The sequence below is a fragment of the Polypterus senegalus genome, chromosome 18 (genome assembly GCF_016835505.1).
Source record: "Polypterus senegalus isolate Bchr_013 chromosome 18, ASM1683550v1, whole genome shotgun sequence".
Classification (NCBI taxonomy): Eukaryota; Metazoa; Chordata; class Cladistia; order Polypteriformes; family Polypteridae; genus Polypterus; species Polypterus senegalus.
Genome location: NC_053171.1, coordinates 74,702,337 through 74,725,651, shown reverse-complemented (window position 1 = coordinate 74,725,651; position 23,315 = coordinate 74,702,337). Strand labels below are relative to the sequence as shown.

Genomic DNA, 23,315 nt, shown 5'->3' with positions numbered 1-23,315 from the left:
TTAGCTTTATTATCTTAAATAGAGAAGAGCACAACGCTCATCATTGTGGATATGAGGGTGTACTAGTGGTGGTCCCCATTCATGATTAGAAGCAGTGTTTCCTATAATCCAATCAAATCCAGTTTGAGTCAGAATCATGGACAAGGCAGGCACTGAGCTTAGAAAGGGCATCAATCTACTGCAGATCACCCTCACTTACACTCATTGGTCACCCATTAATATAATGTGTCCATGTGAGATTTCTGAAGTCTTTTGGGACCAGACCAACAGGATGACATGCCAAAGCACGATTGTCGCATCTGTGAAGATTGCTTGTCCATTACCAGGGCAACTGTAGGCTCACAGCGCTGCGATGTAAGAGCAACAGAAGCAACTCCAAGCCGATCACAATCCCGCTATACAGTAAGCGCCTGTCGTTGATTGGTGATGGAAGGAACATTAGAAATGCAGAGAACAGTATTACTTGGCCACTAACATGACCACAACCCTGCCTGATTGCTGTGTCTGTGTTTAGCGGAGTGGCAGATCCCATTACAATAAATAACCGCATCGTTCTTGTTTCAAGCTGAATAAAGCTGGTTTTGCTAAAGTACTGAGACTCAACCTCGTGTTTTGGGGTGCAAGACAGGGACTCACGTTTCACAGTCCATCACTGAGAGAATAACCGGAGAGTGGGAAGAAAAATTCACACAGGAAGAACATGCATCTTCTGCACAAACCATGAATGGACCACAACAACACCTATGGGTTCCTGCATACACAGGTGTTTTGGGAAATGAGGTAGCTGACAAAATGGCTAAATAGTCACTTATTATTAAGAATATAGATGGCATGGTGCCATTGTGTAAAGGGAAAGCAAACACCTTAATAAAAAGGTCATTTAAATCAATTTAACAACCCAGCTGGGATAAAGAAAAGAAAGGAAGGCATTTACAGGCTATAAAGTCAGAAGGTGATGTAAAAGAGCAAAGTAGGAGGGAGTAATAGGAGAGAGGAAGTCATCATCACACGATTACATCATGGACATGCAGGCTTGAACTAGTCACTGTCTGCAATAAACAGACATCATACAGAGATATGCAGGAAATGTAATTTTCCTGAAAATGTAAAGTATATATTGCTGGAATGAACAGCATATGAGGAGCAATGAAAGTATCTTCTTGAAAGACTTCAATCTTTGGAACAGGAGTGGTATATTTGTGCACTGTGATATTAATTGCAGTGTCGATTATGCAGCCATGGTCTGCTTTTTGTGAGATGAGCTTGATTGCTTTGGTCTGAGAGGTGTTAAAGAAAAAGGAGACAATAAAAAAGGTTTTGAGGGTGTTGAACTTACCAGCTGTCAGCGTCTCTCTCTTAGACATAAAAAGGAGGTTATTACCACAGAACATATATTAGAACAGTATTGGCAATATCATGTATCAAATTGCTTATTTGAATTTTTAAAATCTTTTGGACTTTTTAATATTATTTGAGTTTTTTTCTCCAATCCCATGGGGCTTTGGGGCAGCAGTGCTAACCACTGCGCTGTTTATGCAAATGGATATACAACCATGAAACCCTGTAGTTAGGATATAACAGGTTGGATAATGGATGGATGGATGGATGTAAATATTTATTGGCATTGAAAGATAATAGTTTGATAATTAAATGACTTTTATTTGAACATCAAGTCTTAATTATGAGTTTAAAAATGTTTTTAACAGTTTATATTATTTGTAAAACACTGTCTGTAGATAACGATATGTATATACTGTAAATATATGTACTGTATATATAAATACTAGGGGTTTCGCCCCCTGCTCGCTTCGCTCACCAACCCACCCGACCTGCGCAACACGCCAGCATCTCTGCCACTCATGTTGTGAAGAGGGGGGCTGAACGCACCCCAAGGAGACGCGGTCGCTCCCCCGAAACCCCCTCTTAAACGGTGATACAATGGGAAACAAATACAGTTTTTTTTTTTAACTCCTCTTTGGCCAATCAGCTGCTGGCTTACTGCATCTCACAAAGTGCTTTGAAATTTTAAAAGCCTGTACAGCAGCTGTACTACTCTCTGTCTTTTAATTCCGGCCCCGGGCGTGGTTAAATCTCTTGGCACAAAGTCTTGTCTTGTGGGATGTGAGTTCTTGATATTTTTTAGTTTATAATTTAAAAACAGAATAAGAATCTGAAAATCTAACAACATCACATTAAAGTTCGATAAATTCTGAAAAGAATGATACCAAACATATATATGTAGGTTTTAAAATAAATCTGATTCAAAGCGTGACAAAACACGTGACATAAAAACGTCACATAAAATTGTTGCACAAAATCGTTGCACTTCTGTGCTTAGGATTTTATATATAGAGGCTAGATAAGCTTTTAAGTAGAATACTCTCCTGTGGACCCACCTCCTGCAAGAGAAACAGGATCCAGTGTGACCTGGACATGGCACTTGGCGCACTGGAACCCAGACACATAAGCCGCTTTTCCACTGCATAGTACGGCACGACACGGTTCAGTACAGCTCACTTTTGCGGGGCTTTCCACTGGGAACAGTACCTGGTACCTGGTCCTTTTTTTAGTACCACCTCAGCCGAGGTTCCAAGCGTGCCGAACTGTTACCAAAATGTGACGTGTAAACTCTGCTGGTCACTGATTGGCCGGAGAAAATCGTCATTACTGCGTCACTGGCTATTCTTTTCTTTAAAGGTACAGACACGCGCAAGTTTCGAAAGTTCTCCAGCCACTGAGTGTTTGTAAAACCGGGAACAATCACATCCCACCACTCTGAAGCACGGTTAAATGTCCAAACAGATGGTCTGTTGCGGCGACTTTTTTGCAAAATGTGGAAGATCTGTAATATACAGAATCAGCATTTTAATGTTACACTGGCAGTTAAGTTCATTTTATGCTTTGCAACAGTGATAAAAGTTAGCTAGTGATGTGCTTTTTTTAGATGCTTAACCTTGCGCGTCGTCGAGCTAAAGTGTTGTCGTTGTCTGCGTGTTGTTGTAAAAGTTCCACGGTGTCACGGCAGTAGAGGCGGCAACTCTAACGACACGTGAATAATCCCACCCACTCTAAAGCGGTACTAAACTGCAGTCGAAACGCAAACCGAGCCGAACTGAGCCGAACCAAGGTGAGCTGTACTGAACCGTGTCGTGCCGTACTATGCAGTGGAAAAGCGGCTATAGACTGACTCTTGGGATGTGGTATTTCACCTTTCTTGGGGTGGAGGAATAGGAGTTGGTGGGTGAGGCAGAGAGCTTCCAACTAAATATCTCTAGGCTTATGTCCACCCACTCTCTTGGTTCTGAAACCAAATCCCTCTTGAAAGTGGCTGGATTCTCTTTTATTCTGGAGTTGCCCAGGGAGAAAGGCACCAGGTGGGAGTTAGCATCTTATTAAGCCCCTGTGTGGTCAATGTCATGTCGGAGGTTGTCTTGGAGCATGACAGAGCAGCCTCTATGTGGCTGAAAGTTGCAGAGGAAAACACTCTGACTACCATATGTGCTTATGCACCAAATGGTTGTTCTGAGTACCAGACTTTCTTGGAGTGCTTGAAAAGGTTACTGGAATAAGTCCCATCTGGGGACTCCATAATTCTGCTGGGTGATTTCACCTTTCACATGAGTAATGATGGAGATACCTGGAAAGGTGTGATTGGGAGGAATGGTCTCGCTGATCTAAATCCGAACAGTATTTTGTTCTTGGACGTCTGTGCTAGGCATGGCTTGTCCATAATAAACAGTTGGTTTAAACATATCTACTGTATGTGATCAGTGATCAATTTTATAATCATATCATCACATAAGTGACTGGATGTTATGGACACTCGGTGAAGAGAGAGGCAGAGCTGTCAACTGATCACCAACTGGGCTTGAGTTGGGTCAGATGGTGGGAAGGGTGTCTGGACAGACCAGGAAAACCCAAGCAAGTAGTGAAGGTGAATTTAAGAATGTCTGGTTAAGGCCTCCTGTACAAAAGACTTTCAACTAACACCTCTGAAGCAACTTTTCTCACAGGGGAGGCAGGGAACATAGAGTCCAAATGGACCTTTTTCCAAGCCTCCATTGTAGAAGTGACTGCCAATAGCTGTGGCCTGAAAGCCATAGGTGCCTCTTGAGGAGCAACCCAAGGACCCAATGGTGGACACTGGGAGTAAGGAATGAAAACAAGCTGAAAAGGAGGACTTCCATGTATGGTTAGCACTAGAGACTCCCAAAGCAGCAGAGACATACCGATGGGCCTTGGCGGTCATCCATCCATCCATCCATCCATTATCCAACCCGCTATATCCTAACTACAGGGTCACAGGCGTCTGCTGGAGCCAATCCCAGCCAACACAGGCCGCAAGGCAGGAAACAAACCCCGGGCCACACCAAGCACACACTAGGGACAATTTAGGATCGCCAATGCACCTAGCCTGCATGTCTTTGGACTGTGGGAAGAAACCGAGTACCCAGTGGAAGCCCACACAGGCACGGGAGGAGAGACCATGGAAATTGATTATAGACCAGACTCAAAGAAGTTCTGGCAAAACAAACAGGCACCTCAAAAGGGCAAGGTGAGCCTTTACCCAGACTGTTCTCAGCAAGGGTTAAGAAATGCTGACCCAGACTGAGGATGTTGTCTAGCAGTGGAAGGAACACTTTGAGGAGCGCCTGAACTGAAGGGCATACCTTCTGTGGAAAAGGCAGAACCAGAAGCTGATAGTGGATAAATGTCCATTTTTCTAAGGGAGGTCATTGAGGCATTTAAGCAACTCCACAGTGGCAACAGGGGTGAATGAGATCTGCCCAGAAAAGCTGAAGACTCTGGACATTGCTGGGCTGCTAAGGCTGAACATCTTTCCAGTGTTGCATGGTGATTGGGAGCAGTACTCCTGGAATGACAGACTGGGGTGGTGGATCTTCAAGGGGACGGAGGGTGTTTTCCAATTACCAGGAGATTACACTCCTCAGCCTTCCTGGGAAAAGCTTATGCCATGGGACTTGAAAGTAGACTTTGCCCATTCATGGAATGATAGATCCAGGAAGAGCAATGTCAGCTGTATCCAGGCCATAGAAAAGTGGACCAGTTCTTTACCCTCAACAGAATCCAGGATGGGGCATGGAATAGGCCCAATAATGTGTTTTGTGAATTTAGAGAAGGTATCAAACTGTGTTCCTCAAGCAATTCATCTCGTGGTGCTGGGAGAGTACAGGATATTTGGACTCTGTATAATCATAGTGAGAGCTGTGTCTGCATACCTGGAAAAAACATCTGCACCACTCTCAGACTGTGTGGGATTCTACTAGGGCTATGCTTTGTCTTCTATCTTGTTTGTGATTTTCATGGACAGGATATCTAGGTGCAGCCTTTTTCCAGTTCAGTGGCCTTAGAATTTGGTCACTGCTTTTTGAAGACAACGTGGTCCTGTTGGATCATGGGCTGTGAACTCCAGCAATCACTGGGAGGGTTTGCAATTGAGTATGACGCACCAAGGATGAGGATCAGCACCTCCATATCTGAGTCCATATTCCTAAGTAGGGCAAAGCTGGACTGTCCTTTCTGAATGGGAGGTGAGATACTGCTTTAAGTAGAGGAGTTTAAGTCCCTTGGAGTCTTATTCACGAGTGATGGAAAAAGGTGTGGTGAGATTGACATACAGATCAGGACAGCAAGTGCAGTTATGTGGTCACTATACCGATCCATAGTGATGAAGAAGGAGCTGAGGCAGAACACAGGGCAGTCTTAACGTAAAGGCACAATGGGCATTGCCCGGGGGCTCATGATGTTTCTGATGCCTATGTATGTTTCTGTTTGGCCCCAGCGCACTACTTTGCCCGGGGACCTATGATGCTGTTAAGACGACCCTGGGGCAGAAAGCAAAGCTCTCAATTTCCCATTCAACGTACGTCCATACCCTCACCTATGGTAATAAGCTTTGGGGAAAGACTGAAAGAACAAAATTGAAGGTACAAGTGTCTAAAAAGAGATTTCTCTGCAGAGTGACTGGGCTTTACCTTAAGAGAGAGACAGAGAAGCACAAAATTCTGGGAGAGGCTTGGAGTATAGCCACTGACCCTCTGCATCAAGAGGGGCAAATTAAGGTGGTGTGGAAATCTGATATGGGCTGCATCTTTGACACCTCCCTGTGGAGGTTTAATGGGCACAATCAGCTAGACTCGCTAGGAGCATTTTATCTCCCAGATGACTTGGCAGCGCCTTTCGGATCCCGCAGTATGAGTTGGCAAGTGTAACTGGGCAAAGGAATGTATGGGCTGTAGATAGATAGATAGATAGATAGATAGATAGATAGATAGATAGATAGATAGATAGATAGATAGATAGATAGATAGATAGATAGGAAAGGCAATATAAGATATAGATAGATAGATATAGATAGATAGATAGATAGATAGATAGATAGATAGATAGATAGATAGATAGATAGATAGATAGATAGATAGATAGATAGATAGATAGGAAAGGCACTATATAATCGATAGATAGATAGATGTGAAAGGCACTATATGATAGATAGATAGATAGATAGATAGATAGATAGATAGATAGATAGATAGATAGATAGATAGATAGATGTGTGTGTAAAATGATCTGTTTTATACTCTATACATATTGTATGTCCTCTCTTTCTCTCTCTCTCTCTGTATATATATATATATATATATATATATATATATATATATATATACAGTGGTGTGAAAAACTATTTGCCCCTTCCTGATTTCTTATTCTTTTGCATGTTTGTCACACAAAATGTTTCTGATCATCAAACACATTTAACCATTAGTCAAATATAACACAAGTAAACACAAAATGCAGTTTTTAAATGATGGTTTTTATTATTTAGGGAGAAAAAAAATCCAAACCTACATGGCCCTGTGTGAAAAAGTAATTGCCCCTTGTTAAAAATAACCTAACTGTGGTGTATCACACCTGAGTTCAATTTCGTAGCCACCCCAGGCCTGATTACTGCCACACCTGTTTCAATCAAGAAATCACTTAAATAGGAGCTGCCTGACACAGAGAAGTAGACCAAAAGCACCTCAAAAGCTAGACATCATGCCAAGATCCAAAGAAATTCAGGAACAAATGAGAACAGAAGTAACTGAGATCTATCAGTCTGGTAAAGGTTATAAAGCCATTTCTAAAGCTTTGGGACTCCAGCGAACCACAGTGAGAGCCATTATCCACAAATGGCAAACACATGGAACAGTAGTGAACCGTCCCAGGAGTGGCCGGCCGACCAAAATTACCCCAAGAGCGATGAGACGACTCATCCGAGAGGTCACAAAAGACCCCAGGACAACGTCTAAAGAACTGCAGGCCTCACTTGCCTCAATTAAGGTCAGTGTTCACGACTCCACCATAAGAAAGAGACTGGGCAAAAACGGCCTGCATGGCAGATTTCCAAGACGCAAACCACTGTTAAGCCAAAAGAACATTAGGGCTCGTCTCAATTTTGCTAAGAAACATCTCAATGATTGCCAAGACTTTGGGGAAAATACCTTGTGGACTGATGAGAAAAAATTTGAACTTTTTGGAAGGCAAATGTCCCGTTACATCTGGCTTAAAAGGAACACAGCATTTCATAAAAAGAACATCATACCAACAGTAAAATATGGTGGTGGTAGTGTGATGGTCTGGGGTTGTTTTGCTGCTTCAGGACCTGGAAGGCTTGCTGTGATAGATGGAACCATGAATTCTACTGTCTACCAAAAATCCTGAAGGAGAATGTCCGCCATCTGTTCGTCAACTCAAGCTGAAGCGGTCTTGGGTGCTGCAACAGGACAATGACCCAAAACACACCAGCAAATCCACCTCTGAATGGCTGAAGAAAAACAAAATGAAGACTTTGGAGTGGCCTAGTCAAAGTCCTGACCTGAATCCAATTGAGATGCTATGGCATGACCTTAAAAAGGCGGTTCATGCTAGAAAACCGTCAAATAAAGCTGAATTACAACAATTCTGCAAAGATGAGTGGGCCAAAATTCCTCCAGAGCACTGTAAAAGACTCATTGCAAGTTATCGCTAACGCTTGATTGCAGTTATTGCTGCTAAGGGTGGCCCAACCAGTTATTAGGTTCAGGGGGCAATTACTTTTTCACACAGGGCCATGTAGGTTTGGATTTTTTTTTCTCCCTAAATAATAAAAACCATCATTTAAAAACTGCATTTTGTGTTTACTTGTGTTATATTTGACTAATGGTTAAATGTGTTTGATGATCAGAAACATTCTCTTTGACAAACATGCAAAAGAATAAGAAATCAGGAAGGGGGCAAATAGTTTTTCACACCACTGTATATATATATACATATATATACTGTGTATATATATATATATATATATATAGCAAAATACCAGCTTAGCAGGAGAAGTAGTGTGTTAAAGAAGCAATGAAAAGAAAAGGAAACATTTTGAAAATAACGTAACATGATTGTCAATGTAATTGTTTTGTCACTGTTGTGAGTGATGAGTGTTGTTGTCATATATATATATATATATTTACACACACACACATAAACATATATATATACATATCTATACATATACACATATATACATACATATATATATCTACATATATACACATACATATATACACACAAATACATATATATATACATACACACACACATATATAAACATATATATACATATACATACATATCTACATATATACACACACAGCTATTTCAGATCAGTGCAATACGCTGTTTGTTAAAACGGATAACACCGCTCTTATGTGCAAGTCTGCGTGGATATTATGAACTATCGATTTGTTCAAGTTCTATTTAAATTTTAAATAGAAGGAATTTTTATTTAGTCGACAGAAATATCTTTGGTAGGAATGGTAAAAACAGACAGGAATATTATTCCTGAATAAATCAACTCAAACCTTAAACAACTTATAATATTTTGCTCTCCATAAAAATATATCCTGTCTAAATTATACAAGTTAGAAATAAAGTAAACATTAAAAGAACAAACATTCAAATTTCTTTACTCTTATGTAATTTTATATAAAAATAAACTTAGATTTTAAATATCCCAAAAGATTTTGCTCTCCATAAAAATATATCCTGTCAAAATTATACAAATTCAAATATGAACATGCTGCATAACAAAACCTGGAAATATAAATAAAATGTGTTCCTTTCAGCAATAACAAATCAAATCATTCAGTTGTCTTTGCTCATATGTCATTTTAGAGCTGGACGCCTGGCATCTTTTTGGCCACAGGTTCGTTTCTGTTTGGTGTGAGGTTCTGTGTTGTGGAGATTCTCAGGATGGATTGCAGGTGCTCATCAGTGAGGCGACTCCTGTGTGCTGTTTTGTTAGTCTTTATCACTGAGAAGAGCTTCTCACACAGATATGTGCTACCAAACATGCACAAGGTTCGAGCCGCATGTAGACGGACTTTTTGTTCTTCAAAGTCACCAAAGCGCCGTGCAAACTCAGTGCGCTGAGTTTATCAGCAAAGTGCGTATTTGGGAACACCGTAGTGACGACTTGGTTTAACATTACTTGGCAACAGGGAAAGTGGGGCAAGGGGTACTGGTGCATTTGTGTCTCCCATAAAAGCAGCTTCACTTGAAATCACTTTGTGATTGTGCACGGTAAAACGTCCGCTGAAGTGTCAGATTCTTATTTAATTATTCTGCTTTCTGTATCTTCTGCATTGCATTCAGGTTACCCTGATGTTTTGTCTCATAGTGCCGTCTTAGATTAAATTCTGTAATTACAGCCACATTAGCTCCACAAATGAGACACACGGGTTCAGTAAACATATACTCAGCCTCCCATCGGTTTTAAAGGCTCTATTTTCAGAATCAACTTTTCTCTCAGCATCGCGTGAGCTAGCTTCGCAATAACTTGCAGCATCATAAGCTAGACTTGATTAACGCGGTAAGTGTTCGGCAAGGCAGCTGAAGCGCTGCATTATGGGATCTGTAGTTTATTGTGTTACCAGCGCTTCATATACCTGGGCCATTAATAACAATAATACAGTATATAAAATGATCTCGGGGCGGATATAATTACACGGGCGGATGTGGCCCGTGGCCCTTGAGTTTGACACATATGGACTAAATAGAACTTGAAAAGATATATTTTTGAAATGTGATCGCGCAATTCAGATAGAGTTGACGCCAAGACTACAGCCTGCATGCCTCAATAGTCATCCTCCCTCGCTCTTACTTTTTACCGCTCATCTAATGAATACACTGAGTATGGCTTTACCAAAACAATCATTGATGGCTAATAAAGTATCCATTATTCGAGTATGTAGATCGGGTATATATATATACATATATATATACCCGCGTATCGCAGCGAGAAGTAGTGTGTTAAAAAGCTAGAAAAGAAAAGGGAACATTTTAAAAATAACGTAACATGACTGTCAATATACAGTATTTGTTTTGTGAGTGTTACTGAGTGTTGCTGTCATCAAGGATTTGATTATCATTATTTCTTTCAATCAGGTTCGTATTTGTAGGATGTGTTGTGTTCAAGTTACATTCCGTGTTTGTCAATCGCTGTAAAGATGACAGGTTTCTTTCATCGATTCGTTTCTTACTGCATCAATAAACAGCTCGTCTTCTTCTTTATCTGAGACCTGACACACTGCATGCACGGGTTTTTTTACACTGTCTTCCTTTAGCGGACATTGACTTTTTCCACCGTGTGCTTTGTTTCCGCAGTAGCTGGATTTATGAATATGCTTATCAGACGCTTCATATTTTTGCTGCCTTTTCAATTGTGTAATTCGGTTTTGTTCAGCTCTTTGGAACTGTTGCTTTTATCTGTGCACTGCGTCAGTTCACGTGAGCCACTCGGTGTACATGCATCGAAGGTTCCCAGCTGTGCTGGTGCCATCTCGTGCTATGTCCATGGCTGTATTTAATGTTACCTTAGTCCTGGCACTTAAAACTTTCTCTCGCAGTTTCGCTGAGTTTGTGTCAAACACCACCCTGACCATCTCATCTTCCTCTCCATAAACACAGTCCTTCACCCGTGAATATTTAGTGGAGTTTGCTATTGGATTGCTGCTGACGGATGGCCTTATATGGGCAGGCACTAAATTACAAACGCCAGCGCAGCCTGTCTATGAACTTAATTTAAAGTGTAGGTTTACATCGTGCTTTGTTTCCAGTAGCAGAACTCATGAATATGGTTGTATATGTCACTCGCTTCGCTTCTTATTGTTTCGCTGCCTTCTCAATTATATAATGCATGTTTTCTTCAGCGCTTTTTGGAGGTCTTCCTGGTTTTCTATGTACTGCGTGATTACGTGAGAGGCGTGATGATGCCTTTTATTAGTATAGATATACTGTATATATATATATATATATATATAGTGTATTGTGTACCTTGCAAAACAGACTTCTTGTTAAAACACACAATCCAATAATGTCTTCCCCTCTCTTTCTCTCTTCCTTTACTCCTCCCAGGCAAACCTTGTCCTCTTCCACTAGACTATAACTAGACTGGGAGAAGCAGAGTAGTCCTGGAAAGTAGGAACCATGAATCCATGCAGTACCACCTGGCAGCACCCATGGAGCCCAGCGGAGTTGCTTCACTGTACTACACTTTCCAGCATGCCCTGTCTGTGTTTGTATGGGTACAGAAGTCCAGGGTTAATGCCATCTAGAGTATCAGGGGAGAACATTGTCTTGCCAAACTGTCTCCTCCAGTACCTCCATTTCTTGGATCACCAACCTGGGTAGGGATGTTTGATCCATATACAGGTATATGTATATTTATATATATATATATATATATATATATATATATATATATATATATATAATAGCCCTCACTGACTCACTTACTCACTCGCTCACTCACTCACTCACTCACTCACTCACTCACTCACTCACTCACTGACTCATCACTAATTCTCCAACTTCCCGTGTAGGTAGAAGGCTGAAATTTGGCAGGCTCATTCCTTACAGCTTACTTACAAAAGTTGGGGAAGGTTTCATTTCGAAATTCTACGCGTAATGGTCATAACTGGAAGCTATTTTTCTCCATATACTGTAATGGACTTTAGGTCGATGGCCGTGGGGGCGGAACTGACTGTGACTGCAGTACGTAGAAAAGAAGGAAGAGCTCCCAAAGAGTGCTGAAGAAAAACGCTGAATACTTTATTCGCAAGATACAAGTTTAATGAGAAGACATGAGGTATAAACGAGACTTTGGATCACTTTGTAATGGAGTTAAAATTGCTGTAGCGAGAAACTTTTAAGTGCCAGGTCTTAGCCAACATTAAATAAAGCCGTGGACATTGCAACATCACACAAGAAAGCAGCTCACGTGAACTGACTGAACGCAGTACGAGTGATCACTTCCATGCATCAAACCTGCTCAAAAAACGCATTACACAATTGACAAGGTAGGAAAAGAATATGCTCCGAGCTGAGCTCCACAGCTAATGCGGTCTTGCGGAAGCAACTTCGTCACGCTGCCACCAAATACTCACAGAAAAATCCACAAGTTAATACACACGCTGTCTCTAGAGTTTCTCCACACTCAATGTATTCCTTGCATCCCCGATTCCTCTGATCTCCCATTTCAATTCAGATGCCTCCAATTTCCAGTAAGGCTCTGCTTCGTGATAAGAAGTAATAAGTCTCAGAGACAGACCCTACAAAAGGATGCCATTGATTTGAGGCAAGATTGCTTTTCTCCTGGACAACTATACGTTACATTCTCAAGAGTGAGCTCGCGCAGCTTCGTCATATTACAACTGAAGTGCTGAACTGACAACGTGCTATACAAAGAGATCCTTAACAGATAGTTATTGGTATATTTTCCCTCAGTTTAAAAAGTTTTTCTTTTCTTCTTAATAAAAATTTAAAAGCAGTTCTTCATCGCTGCTAAGCACAGGGATTTTGCTATATACAGTATAAATATATGTAGATATGTATATATATATATGTATGTATGTATGTATATGTAGATATGTATATATATATGTGTATATGGGTCTGTGCGTATATATATGTATATCTGTATGTATGTATATATGTATATGTGTATATGTATATATATATATATATATATATATATATATATATATATATATATATATATATATATATATATATATATATATATATATATATGTATGTATATATATAGTTATACATGGGCACCTGAGGATCACCTTCTAGGCTCAGACAAGGTATGCAGTACCTCACTGGGTTTACAATAGCCTGAAGACCAAAGCCATCTCTTTTCTTTGTAGCTCCATGGATTCATGATCTTTTGTGACAAAGATAAAGACTCATGGTGGTAGTGTAGTGATGTGGGAACTATTTCACCTCTTAATACCAACCCAACTTGCCATCATTTGAATGCAGCAGCATACCAATTTATTGTTACTGACCAAGTGTGCAGTCTGACTGTCAATTAACTAATTTCCGCTTCCCATCCTACTGATTTAACTGGCCTTTATTCAGATTTTCTGTGATTTTATTTCTAACTCAATCTCTTTGTAATGCATTATGTGCCCCCATGTTTTGAACACATTTTGATTGTTTAACTAGCCCACAAAGGATACATCACCTTGATCTTCTCCTCTTTGATATCTATATGATGGGGCTGATATTATGATGTGAGTTAATTTCAATCATCCCAGGTGGCAGCATGAGCAGTCCTACTGTGTTTTGTGTCTTCATCGATTTTGATGTGGCACCACCCATGCACACTTGACCTTGTGTAGGCCTTACACTCCAACCATATGGCTGTTAATTTTCTTGTTTTGGTAGACAAAGGCTGAGAAAGTGTGTATGCATTTTGATCCTGCTTAATCCCATTAAGAGTTGTGGAACCCATCACGGCAGGATTAGGCTCAAGGTAGGAGTGAATCCTACACTAAAGTGTGGATAAGTTTTATAATACAATGTTCTCAGATGCACTTGTTCTTAGATGGCAGGACTGTCATGGAGGGGGGAATTGGTGAATAATCAGCTCCCATTTATAGGGTCTCTAGAGAGTTTGCCCCCTGCTCGCTTCACTTGCCAAAGCCCCCGGCCTGCACTATGTGCCAGCCACTTCATGTCTCTGCCACTCGCATTATGAAAAGGGGGGCTGAACGCACCCCAAGGAGACGCGGTCAATCCTCTGAAACACCCTCTTAAACGGTGACACAATGGGAAACAAATACAGTTTTTTTTTTACCTCCTCTTTGCTCGATCAGCTGCTGGTTTACTGCTGCTGCTGTGCCACATGATCTGCATCTCACAAAGTGCTTTGAACATTTAAAAGCCTGTACAGTGGCTGTCCTACTGTCTGTCTTTTATTTCTGGCCCCAGGGGCCTCATGTATAACGCCATGTGTAGAACTCACACTATAACATGGTGTGCAGACAAAAGCGAAAATGTTCGTACACACAAAAAAATCCAGATGCATAAATCTGTGCGTTCGCCAACTTCCACGTTTTTCCGCTCCATAAATCCCGGTCAGCTTGAAAAGTAACACATGTGCACACGCCTGCTGCCACTCCTTAAACCCCTCCCAGAATTATGCCTCTTTGAATATGCAAATCAATATAAATAGACCTTAAGCTCAGCATTCTGTAAAAAGGCAATGGCAAAAGCACGGGGGGAAAATAGAAGAATTTCAGCAAATACCAAGAGGGGGCAAAGAAAAACGTACTAGTTGTTGGTTTAAACAGTGATATAAACAACAAAAGGAAGTTGATCGAGTGACATAGCGTGTCGGAGAAACTCGAAAGCTCAAGTTCACAAAGTCACAAAGTCCCGAAATAAAAAAGAAGTTGTCAGATATCAAAGTCGCTGTGAAAAGGTGAGCTGTAGCCCACCGTCTGTGTGTCATATGAAAGCTTATTAGGGTACAAAGAAAAAAAATAGGCACACAGTGGGAAAAAAAGCACTTTAATCCACTTTAATCTCAAAATTTCCACTTTAATCACATAGTTTACTTTGTTATTAAAGTAGAACATCATAAACTTCATCTTAAAATCATTTAATTTACTAGTTTCTCAGATCCCATCGTAACTAAAGTAGCACGTTAAATGATTTGTTTTGTATTTTGATCTTCTATGTGCTCTATGTGTGTGAATCATTACGTGCTTCTTAAACCGGCTTTCTCTTCCTCCGACAGAACACAGAATCCATTACATTTGTGATATTATAGTTCTCTGAATAATTAAAATACTGAGATGTATACGTGATATAATTTTCATGATGATAGAAGTTAAAGCATGTTATTAAACATGGGAATACAGCGGTGCAGTGATTGTTCATGCCTCATGCAAAATGCTTGCTGCGCCGTGTGCTACCTTCAATGAAATAATTTATTGTGGCAGCACTGTCTCTTTGAAACATCCTAACCCCCAATTCATGTCCTTATCTTTTCTTTCTCCAAATACCCAATTACCACACAATCAGCTCTGTAATAGACGTTAAGCCATCTGTAAGCTTAGAACACCGATTCTTCAAAACTTTTAAAGAACATTAAAATATCTTCATAGTAAATGTTTAATTATTCCATCCATCTATCCTTCCCTTGTCGTGCCAGCACCAGCAAGAATGCAGCGAGAGGCAGGAACAATCTGGGAACGGACTGTTCACTAGCGCTGCGACACCATGTCCTCACATGTTTAATTATTAACAATATAGATTATTTAAATGAAGTTAAGGTTTTATCTGTAAAATATAATAAACATATTTTGCTGCATTTCATCTTAAAAATGATGTCGTCATCATATGTAAATACGCGCTTTATAAAGTGGCTCAGGTTGTGCGATATTATAACTGTAGTGCAAGTTTACAGTGAGGTGATTGTACTTATAAGTAGAAACAGTTCTACAAGGAGCACTTAAATGGACTGATTGAGTGCATTTAGAGATCTTGGGATGAAACTGTTTCTGAACCACAAGGTCCATACAGGAAAGGCTTTGAAGCGTTTGCCATGTGAAAGCAGTTCAATAGCCAGCATGGCTGAGGCAGTGTGTGCTTGATGCTGTATACCGATGATTCTCTTTCCAATCAGCTGCTGTAGAGCGGTGATTCCCCACTCTGATACAGTGATATAAATACTCTGAGTGGTGCAGTTAGAGTAATATGGAAAAAGATGATCTGCTGTGGCAACCTCTAATGGGAGCAGCTGAAAGAAGAAGGTGCAGTGAGAGTAACAATGCTAAAGCAGCTATTGTATTTGGAATAGTTTGACCACTCTGTGGACCATTATATTCCATCCATCCATCCATTTTCCAACCTGCTGAATCCGAACACAGGGTCACGGGAGCCAATCCCAGGGCACAATGCAGGAACCAATCCTGGGCAGGGTGCCAACCCACTGCAGGACACACACAAACACACCAGGGCCAATTCAGAATCGCCAATCCACCTAAACTGCATGTCTTTGGGTGGAAACCAGAGCGCCTGGAGGAAACCCACGCAGACACGGGGAGAACATGCAAACTCCACGCAAGGAGGACCCGGGAAGCGAACCCAGGTCTCCTAACTGCTAGGAAGCATCGCTACCACTGTGCCACCGTGCCGCCCGACTATTATACAGTATTGTTACAGGTTAATTACAATCAGATGCCTTAAACTAATAAACAATGTGAGGTTAATTTCAGTGTATTTATAAAGCCGTGTCAGGGAAACCACACTGGAACAGTAGCACTGCTTTGACGCTGTGTGTCCCCAGTTTTCAAAACCGAGTAGATGACTTGTGTATGCCAGGGTTTTAGCTACCATGAAAATGTGCGTGGCTTTACATTAAGTTTAGGTTATATGCATCGCGATTTCAGCGTGGAAACGGGAGTACGCAACATTCTTGTCCGTACGCACTGTTTATACAAGAGGCCCCAGGTGTGGTTAAATCTTTTGGCACAAAGTTTCATCTTGTGGGATGTGAGTTCTTGATATTTTTTTAGTTTATAATTAAAAAACGGAATAAGAATCTGAAAACCTAACAACATCACATTAAAGTTTGATAAATTCTGAAAAGAATGATACCAAACATATACAGTATATGTAGGTTTTAAAATAAGGCCGATTTAAAGCATGACAAAAAATGTCACATGAAATCGTTGCACAAAATCGCTGCACTTTTAGGCTTAGGATTTTATATATACAGAGTAGATTACACTCCTGAGGACAGAGTGCAATGAAATTCTTACTTATCAACATGCAAAACCCTGCCACCCTCAGTACCGATAATCCATAAGGACAACCCTAGCTCCGTCTGCCAACACGATTACTACACATTTCCATTGTTCTGATTAGCGTTTACACATTTATTCCAGGTTATCACTGATCTCCATATGCAAGCATGAGCATATAAGCTACAATGGGAGGAGGATGGCCGCCTAGTAATTCTGGTGCCCTGAAAGTGCTTAAACCCCATTTTGACTGAGGCCTACCTTATCAGAGTCTGAAGACAAGCAGGTTTAGACTGATTAGTCAAATGTAAACTGAGCCCATGTGAGTCTGGGGTTTAGTCCTGCCATGTGCCCGTCACTACATAAATGAGTAAGCCACTATTTGAAAGCCCAGAATTGGATGTTTTTGTTCTTTTAGAAGTGGGGTGGCATTCAGAAAGTCACACTCCAGCTGACCTCCTTCTTAAATAACACCGGGCCACACCCTCTTTAAATCACCAAAAATGTTGTCAGCCATGATGTGTTCATTTTATTGTTTAGTTTCTTGTTAGCTGGAAAGAAAGGACCACAGGTCAATAATTAATATCAGGCTCATTAAGGGGAAAGTGTTTGTTATTTACTGTTGCTAAACATATCCGCCTCTTTGATTAAATTTCGCCACCTGGGCGTCACCTTGTGTTCTGACTTGGGTAGTCAGAGTTGCAATCAATCTCCTCTTTTACGACGGCTGATTTAATTAAGTGAAACCGATTAAATTTGCAGCGAGATTTGTGAGGAGCCCAGACCATTCATTTTCTGCCATCGGCTGTCTGGCGTCTTCTCAATCACTTAAAGCACTCATCAGCTTTCATGCTTTGCAATTGTTCTTTTATTGTTATATTTGACTTACAGATTATTGCATTTTGTTTTTTTCATGATTTATATACATAAGGCAGAAAGCAGGTCCCATAGTGCTGGTAGCGGGTGTTGGCCCGGGTGCGTCATGAGCCTTCACGTGGAAGGAAGGCCAACTCCACTGCATGCATAGTGAGGGTGAGGACGGAGAGAGCGCCACATAGCATTGCTTTATTAATGAGGAGAAAAAGCAGGCAAGGGAGTTTATTCAATAAGGGCTCGTATTGCACTAGATGCTCCATGCTGTTCTCATTCAAGAGGTTCATTTATTTATTTGACCTTGAATATCAAATGAGGCTAGTCCAATAAACAAAGTCGAGAGATGCGTCCATGTCCGTTCTGATCCACTTCAGAAATCCAACACAACGAACCTACCCCACTGCTTGACCCTGCGCCATAGTAAGAATGACAGTCTCGGTGGCGCTGGCCATTCCAGTTCCTGACCTGACCCGCCCAGCAGAGGGTGCCCCCCTTCGACAGTAATAGGAGGCTAGAAAGGTGTGGGCCACACTTTTATGTTGGCTGCTCAGCTGGCCATGACGGTACTCCCGATAGTTCTTGGTCAGCAGAGTGTAAAGGAAAGGGTTGACGCAGGAGTTTCCGTAAGTGAGGCAGGTCACCAGGTGGTTGATGTAGATTTCAGTGCTCATTGGCAGGAAACGAAGGGCCTCTGGGTGGTAGAGGGGCAGTAGCTGCCAGACCCAAAACGGCAGGAAGCAGGCCCAAAACGCCAGCACGATGGTGAAGATCATATAGAGAACCTTGAGCTTGGGAGGCCTGGAGTTTCCCAGCTGGCCTTTGGTTTGCGATGTCCAGTAGATCCTTGCAAGGCCAGCATACAAGAAGCCAATGATTATGCCGGGAGCAAGAATACTGGTGACAAAGAGCACAGTCAGATAGGTCCGGTAGTCCTCATCGCTCCAAGTAGGAGCACAGAGCTTTCTCGTGACCCCATCTTCCACAGGACGTTCTTCGAGATGGATCATTACCATCATGGGCAGAGTAAGCCCCAACGATAACACCCATACTAATGGTGCCACCACTTTCCTGTATCCCCTGGAGCTTCTAGCTGTTGCCAGAGGCCTGGAAATGGCTGCATATCGCTCAGAGCTCATGATGGTTAGGATGAAGATGCTGGCATGCATGGTGAGCAGGTCCAGGCTCAGCAGTATTCTGCACCCTGCTTCCCCAAAAGCCCAGTCGGGTGCAAAGCTATCATAAACGATGAATGGGGCAGTGGAAAGATACAGGAGGTCCGCGAGGGCGAGATTCAGGACGTGGACGTAAAGAGAGGAGTTGGAGCGGCCCCTCCGTCGACGGACTACAGTCAGTGTGTAAAGATTTCCTGCCACCCCCACAATGCACATCACTGACAGGATTGTGCCGATGACCGCTGTGATGACCATGTCGTCTTTGGTAGAGGCAGAGGAATTCGGGGAAAGGCTTGCAGACTGGTTTTTGGTCAAGGCTGCAAAAGTAGAGCTGTTGGATTGAAGTCGGCCATCTTGTCTGGCACCACTGTGCTGCCAGAAATCCATTACGGTCAAACGTAAGAGCTTTCTCCAGCTTAGGAAACTTCCTTATTTAAATCATGTCTCAACTTCACAGCCCCTTTCAAAAATGTATGTCCATTTCATCACATCCATGAGAGCTGCAAAAAGAAAAAGTAAAAAAGGTCATGGAATGTCTGAAAACGGGGAAGGGACAGCTGAGCTCGCGAAAAATCACACGTTCATGTTCGAGTTTCACAGCCTGCAATTTCCTGACATGAAATCTTACAGTCATTCAAAGGGATGCCCAGACTCTTCGTGTTTTAACATGTGAAGAACAATGGACAAGAAGAAGGCCTTCAGGCGGTGTGGTGTTCATTTTTATAGCAAAGACGCCATAGAATTCAAAGTAAGCTTTGAAAGACATTTGCAAAATTGAAAACAACACAACAATGAATCTGCATAATCAGAGAAGGATGCTGCAAACTTCTGTCATGCTCTGCATAATCATTTAAGCCCAAAGAAGAGTCAGACGTCACACTTTTAGATTACTGCTATAGTAACTTTCCACTGATGAACTCAGCAAAGTGGCTGCATTACAAACAGTGTCACTGTGAGACTGTGACAAAAATGTGCTAAAAATATGAACTACAGGACCAGAGACCACTAAATAAGTGAGAAACTTGGAAAAAAACAAACAAGCAAATAAATAAAAACACAATGGGGCAGCCTGGACTGTACAAAGGGACTACGTAAAATGAACTGTATGTGTATACTGACAGGGGCATGTGAAAGGCACTATATGACAGACAGATAGATAGATAGATAGATAGATAGATAGATAGATAGATAGATAGATAGATAGATAATAGATAGATAGATAGATAGATAGATAGATAGATAGATAGATAGATAGATAGATAGATAGATAGATAGATAGATAGATATGAAAGGCACTATATAATAGATAGATAGATAGATATGAAAGGCACTATATAATATATAGATAGATAGGTACTATGTAATAGACAGATAGATGTACTATCTTTAATGTACTAAAGTTCTATTCCTGCACATGAGAGAAATAAAATAAAATGCCTCTGTGCTTACAGATACCTTGTCCTATGATATACCATAACCCCTGTAGAACCATTGACCATTTAAAATTATAAAGCCTTTTTCGAATTTTAGATACAAAATCTTTTGAAACAAATTAATCTAAACTTAAGATAGGTAAATTAATGATGCAACATTTTTGTGGCTTTGGAGTCAATGATGGTGATTATTAATAATAATATAATATACTGTACTTATTATTATTATTATTATTATTATTATTATTATTATTATTATTATGAAGAAGAAGAAGAAGAAGAATAAAGTACAATACCTAGGGCCGAAGTCTGTCAATGCGACACTGGGTGTAATTCATGACAAAGCACTGGATTGGGAATCAGTTTATTATTATTATTATTATTATTATTATTATTATTATTATTATTATTATTATTATTTTTGTTGTTGCAAATGTAATTAATGTTTTTTCCTTATATTACATATTTTACTATCGATGTTTAATTGACGTGAGAAAGAGTTATGAATATAGGGGAAAGATACATTAGCGAAATTTAACATGTTCAGAATTTTAAATGGAGTATGTTTTCCATGTCCGTTTTTGTTTTCAGAACTATGAAATATTTCTCTGTCTTTTTTTCGTATGCTGCTGCTGCTGCGACTGTCTTCAGAAAAAGCAGTTGAACAGAAACAGGTTGGCTATTGCTTTGAAAAAATCCTTAACGTGTTTAGAAGAATAAGCCGTTTGATTTAGGACATGAGTTGTTAACTTCTTTGCTGCGCCTTGTTTGCTCATCTGCTGAATTCCAACATTGTTTTCTTTTGACTTGACATACAAGCTCGGATAATAATTCTATTTGCGAGTTGTACTTTTTTAGGTGTAACGCTAACCCCGACAGCCACGACTTAGTATTCTCGCTGAGAGTCGCAGTGTGACTGATATCATTTCGAATTATGCTGCATAACACAAAGCGAAATCAAATAACGTCCCTAGTTTTAAATGTAGTATATAAATAAGTATTACACTTTTATTTTTACAAACAAATTAAAATAGTTTAAATAGTTAAAGTGTATTTTTATACGAGCGTTTACGGAAATAATAGCCTAATACAAACTATTCAGATGAATAGAGTAGACAGCAGCACCTTAGGAACCTTCAAAATTCGACTTGATGTTATTTTGAAGAAATAATTGTGGATAGGATTTTCGAGCTATCTTCGGCTTAATGGCCTGTGCTCATTGATTTTTTTCTAAAACAATGTAATTCTGTATGTAGAGGGAATCTGCACTTATCAACCTTGCGAAAAGTTCAATTTGAAGGATATATTAACGTTAAAGAAAGAAACGGAGCGTTTTTCGTTTGGTCTGAAGTCCGTTTAACCAGTGAATCAGACTCTGCCTACTAAATCATTCAATCTTTATTTTATAGGGCGCCACTAACACCCCGCGACCCTCAACTTGACTTAGCCTGTGAACAGCGGACGGATGGAGGACAGACAGCATTACACGCTCTACAAGCTAACGGCATTAGCCTACAATAAACTATCAAACACAAAATATATATAGCGAGAGCGTTAAAATGATAACAGTGCAGTTTCACGTAGCATGCATATTTCTTTCCTGTGTAACACACCCGCAAGACACGTTTGGTCATAAATTCAGTCAGTTGTGCTTTATTCATATTATTTTCTCTTTCTTCCCGACTCCGTTAACAAGGCCTAATAAAGGAGGGCTAATTACCCAGGATACTCACCAGAGACCGACTGACCTGTCCGTTTCGCTCCTACGGGCTCATTTCGAGCTCCTCGGCGCCGTGAAGGTTATGTCCCACCGAGTCTGTCAAACTGCAGAAACCATCGGCAGGAAATGAATGGTAACGTCAATTTCGTACTTCTGCGTTGCGGAGATGCCAGTGCTGCCTCGTTCACTCTCTTTCAGGAGAACCGTCCGATTTTTGGAAAGTTACTTCTCTGCCACTTTATCATTTCCAGACTTGCTGACATTTTTACGGAATTTTCCAGCTAACGTGCTGTCTCTTTTCAGCCCAGCGTTATTCGCGATTTCCAGACGGCTGCCAATCACGCTGAGAGTAGTTACTTTGTAGGTTGGTTTCCGAACCTGGGCGATCCTTTCTGTTCGGTTCGGCTGCCTGCCGTCGCCTCCCTGATCGGACCGAAACCTGCACGAATGTTAGCAGAATGAGAGGTGCCGGTGCTCGTTACGGGGGCATCCTTTGAAAGCACCCAAGTTTTTAGCTGTCAGTGCTTCACAACTGCACTGAGATCGCATCTGGTGACCATCTTCACTTACTTGTGCACCAGGTGTCCGCGTCTCTCTCCGGCTCTCGCGCTCGGTCTAAATACTCTACTGTACACGAAGTGTCTGGTCACCTTTCCTCACGCCTTTTATTTTTCTTTTCTCTGGGCCTGGTTTTAATTTACCTATCTGTTTGTCTGTCTTCTTCTCTCGCTTATCTCCATATTAAGCGATTCTGAACTGCACTCTCCCTCTCTCTCTCTCTCTCTCTCTCGCTGGCTACCTCTGTCTAGTTTGGCATGGCGATGCCCGCTATTTGTTCAAATTCCTCACACCCCGCTAGGCCTGGCATGTGCTGTCTTCTCTCCCTCGCCATCAGTCAGCCTCTCAGTCTTTCTTTTTCATCTCTCTCTCTCTCTCTTACTCACTCACTCTGTGTCTGTGGTGAGGGTTCAAGAAA

At 41.0% G+C, this 23,315-nt stretch overlaps 1 protein-coding gene across 1 annotated transcript; it reads right to left on the bottom strand.

Annotated features, from left to right (window-relative positions):
- Positions 1-18,082: 18,082 nt before the first annotated feature.
- Positions 18,083-23,100, bottom strand: LOC120518723 (urotensin-2 receptor). Its single transcript, XM_039741652.1, has 2 exons — positions 22,353-23,100; positions 18,083-19,686 (listed from the first exon to the last, which is right to left on the bottom strand). The coding sequence occupies exon 2, from the start codon at positions 19,571-19,573 to the stop codon at positions 18,407-18,409; it is 1,167 nt and encodes a 388-aa protein (XP_039597586.1). The 5' UTR covers positions 19,574-19,686; positions 22,353-23,100; the 3' UTR covers positions 18,083-18,406.
- Between the last annotated feature and the right edge of the window lie 215 nt (positions 23,101-23,315).

What these genes read in the sequence shown, in the direction of transcription:
- LOC120518723 (XM_039741652.1), bottom strand. Translation starts at nt 19,573, where the DNA reads ATGGATTTCTGGCAGCACAGTGGTGCCAGACAAGATGGCCGACTTCAA.